This window comes from Buceros rhinoceros, unplaced genomic scaffold, assembly GCF_000710305.1.
Source record: "Buceros rhinoceros silvestris isolate BGI_N320 unplaced genomic scaffold, ASM71030v1 scaffold34228, whole genome shotgun sequence".
Taxonomy (NCBI): Eukaryota; Metazoa; Chordata; class Aves; order Bucerotiformes; family Bucerotidae; genus Buceros; species Buceros rhinoceros.
Window position 1 is genome coordinate 11,436 of NW_010426856.1, and position 2,209 is coordinate 13,644.

At 58.2% G+C, this 2,209-nt stretch overlaps 1 protein-coding gene across 1 annotated transcript in view; it reads left to right on the forward strand.

Moving 5' to 3' along the window:
- LOC104498321 (wiskott-Aldrich syndrome protein family member 3-like) overlaps positions 1-1,967 on the forward strand; it is a gene marked incomplete at its 3' end in the record, with an annotated part of 3,119 nt that extends 1,152 nt beyond the window's left edge. Inside the window, exons 2-5 of the mRNA XM_010141678.1 lie at positions 710-844; positions 984-1,137; positions 1,477-1,594; positions 1,788-1,967. Coding sequence (XP_010139980.1) covers positions 710-844; positions 984-1,137; positions 1,477-1,594; positions 1,788-1,967 — 587 coding nt within the window. The remainder of the gene's footprint in view (positions 1-709; positions 845-983; positions 1,138-1,476; positions 1,595-1,787) is intronic.
- Positions 1,968-2,209: the final 242 nt, after the last annotated feature.

The following is a 2,209-nucleotide window of genomic DNA, read 5'->3' on the forward strand; positions in this document are numbered from 1 at the left end:
AAATACTCCCACAAAAATAAACCCTGTGTTTAGGGAGCTGCTGGAAGCTCCGCAGCCGGTGTGAGCAGCACCCATGGGAGCTCAGGCCACGGCTACCTTGTCCAGGGGAAAAGGGACCAAGCGGGAATGGCCGAGCTGGGTGCCGGGCTGAGCAGCTCTCAGAAGCACCTTGGTCTTGGGAGCTGTTTGATACGTGGTGTCGGAGGGAGCCCCGAGGAGCTGGGGTGCTGGGCTGGGTGCTGGGACAGGCTGGGTGCTGTAGCCTGCAGGTGTCAGCAATGGTCTGCTCAGCCCTGCGAAGCCAGTCACAGCTTGTCTCTGCTGTAACCCTCTCCCCACTGCCCCGCTGCCTGTTCTCCACCTTCAGGACAGCGTTTCTGCGGGTGATACGACATGGCCGGGAGGTGACAGTAGCTTTTTGGCCACCCTGGTAGATCCAAAGGCTCTTTTGGATGGGCACTGCTGTGGTTTGGTGCCGCTCTTGCTGCAAAGGGTGCTCCTGCACGGAGAAGGGCAGGTGGTTGTGCTCCTCTCCCTCCGTGCAGCACTTTGCCAGGTCTGGGAGAGGATGAAGCTCAGCTCCCAAAAAGCCAAGGCTGGGAAGAACCCCATGGAGCTGGGGGGAGGCACGAGGTCTGGGGCATGGGCTGGGAGAGGGCTGCCTGCCTGCTGCCATTGCCCGTGACAGGCGCGTGTTGTCCTCTGCCAGGCAGGCATGCAGAGGACATCTTTGGTGAGCTCTTCAATGAAGCCAACAGTTTCTACATGCGGATGAACTCGCTGCAGGAGAGGGTGGACCTGCTGGTCATCAAGGTGACGCAGCTGGATTCCACCGTGGAAGAAGGTGAGGGGCCGGGGCTATTTTGGGGTGATGGCTGGGTGCATGTGGCAGGAAGACATGTCCTTGTGAATGGATCACCCACCATACCTGGTTTAGGGGGCTCACGTCACCCCTACATCCCATCTTCCTCCCTTGCCTCCAGTTTCACTGCAGGACATCAACATGCGGAAAGCCTTCAAGAGCTCCACGGTGCAGAACCAGCAGGTCGTGTCTCGCAACTCCATCCCCAACCCAGTGATGGAGATGTATCAGCGCTGCGACAAGCCCCCGCCGCTCAACATCCTCACACCCTACAGGTAGGGTGGCCGACATATCACTCCTTGGAGGAACTGACGGGGTCCTGGAAGGTTTTGGGGGCTCTATCAAAGAGAGGCATCAGGGGGTGCATCCCATTTGCTGCTTGGCAAGGGCTGAGAGGCTGTTTTCTCCAGTTGCTGTTGCCACCATCCCCATTGCATAGGGTGCTTGGGATGAGTGGCCCCAGACGGTGGTACTGCAGGTAGCGATCACTGTGTTGGACATGTTCGTGGTGGGGCAACAGCTTATGACCATGATGTACCAAATCCCCCTGTGCAGGGAGAGGGGGGGGTCTTCTGTGGCTGATAGCCCCCTCTTCTCTCTTTCCAACCCCCCAGGGATGACAAAAAGGATGGCCTCAAGTTCTACACCGATCCCTCCTACTTCTTCAACTTATGGAAGGAGAAAATGTTGCAGGCGACAGAAGATAAGAGGAAGGAGAAGCGCAGACAGAAGGTAATGGGCAGGTGGGGGACACTGTGGGGGCAGGAGCTGGGGCTGCCTGGGACCTGGTGGATAGTCGCCTTCCCAGTGCATCCCATGTGCTCCCCTCTGCTGTGGTGGGTGCATCTCAATGCTCCCTTGGTACCACTCACAGTCTGGAGGCACTGGGCTGGAGATGGAGCCATGGCTTGTTGTGTGTCCCCAGGAACAGCGGCTGGTGGAGGACTCCACCCGGGAGGTGAAGAAAGTGCGGAAAGCCCGCAACCGGCGCCTGGAGTGGAACATGATGGCGTATGATAAAGAGTTCCGACCCGATAACAGGTTCTCACCATCCCCCTATCACATGGCGTCATCGGAAGGATCACTGTCCCCAGATAATAGGCAGGTTACACCTACTACATGTTTAGCTCACCGGCTCTCCTTTGCTTTTCTCTTCTTCTCCGTCTTTGGGAGGGGACGTCTTGCCCGCAGCAGGGTTGGGGTGATAAGCCGTAAACCCGTGGTAGCTTCATGGACAGCTGGTTCCCTCCGGGGTGGCATCCTGCACCTCAGGAGCAGCCTCGTGGTTGGGATAAAGTCAGAGCTCAGCTCTGTCGGTGTGCACCTCCCCTCCGCTATCTCGCTGCT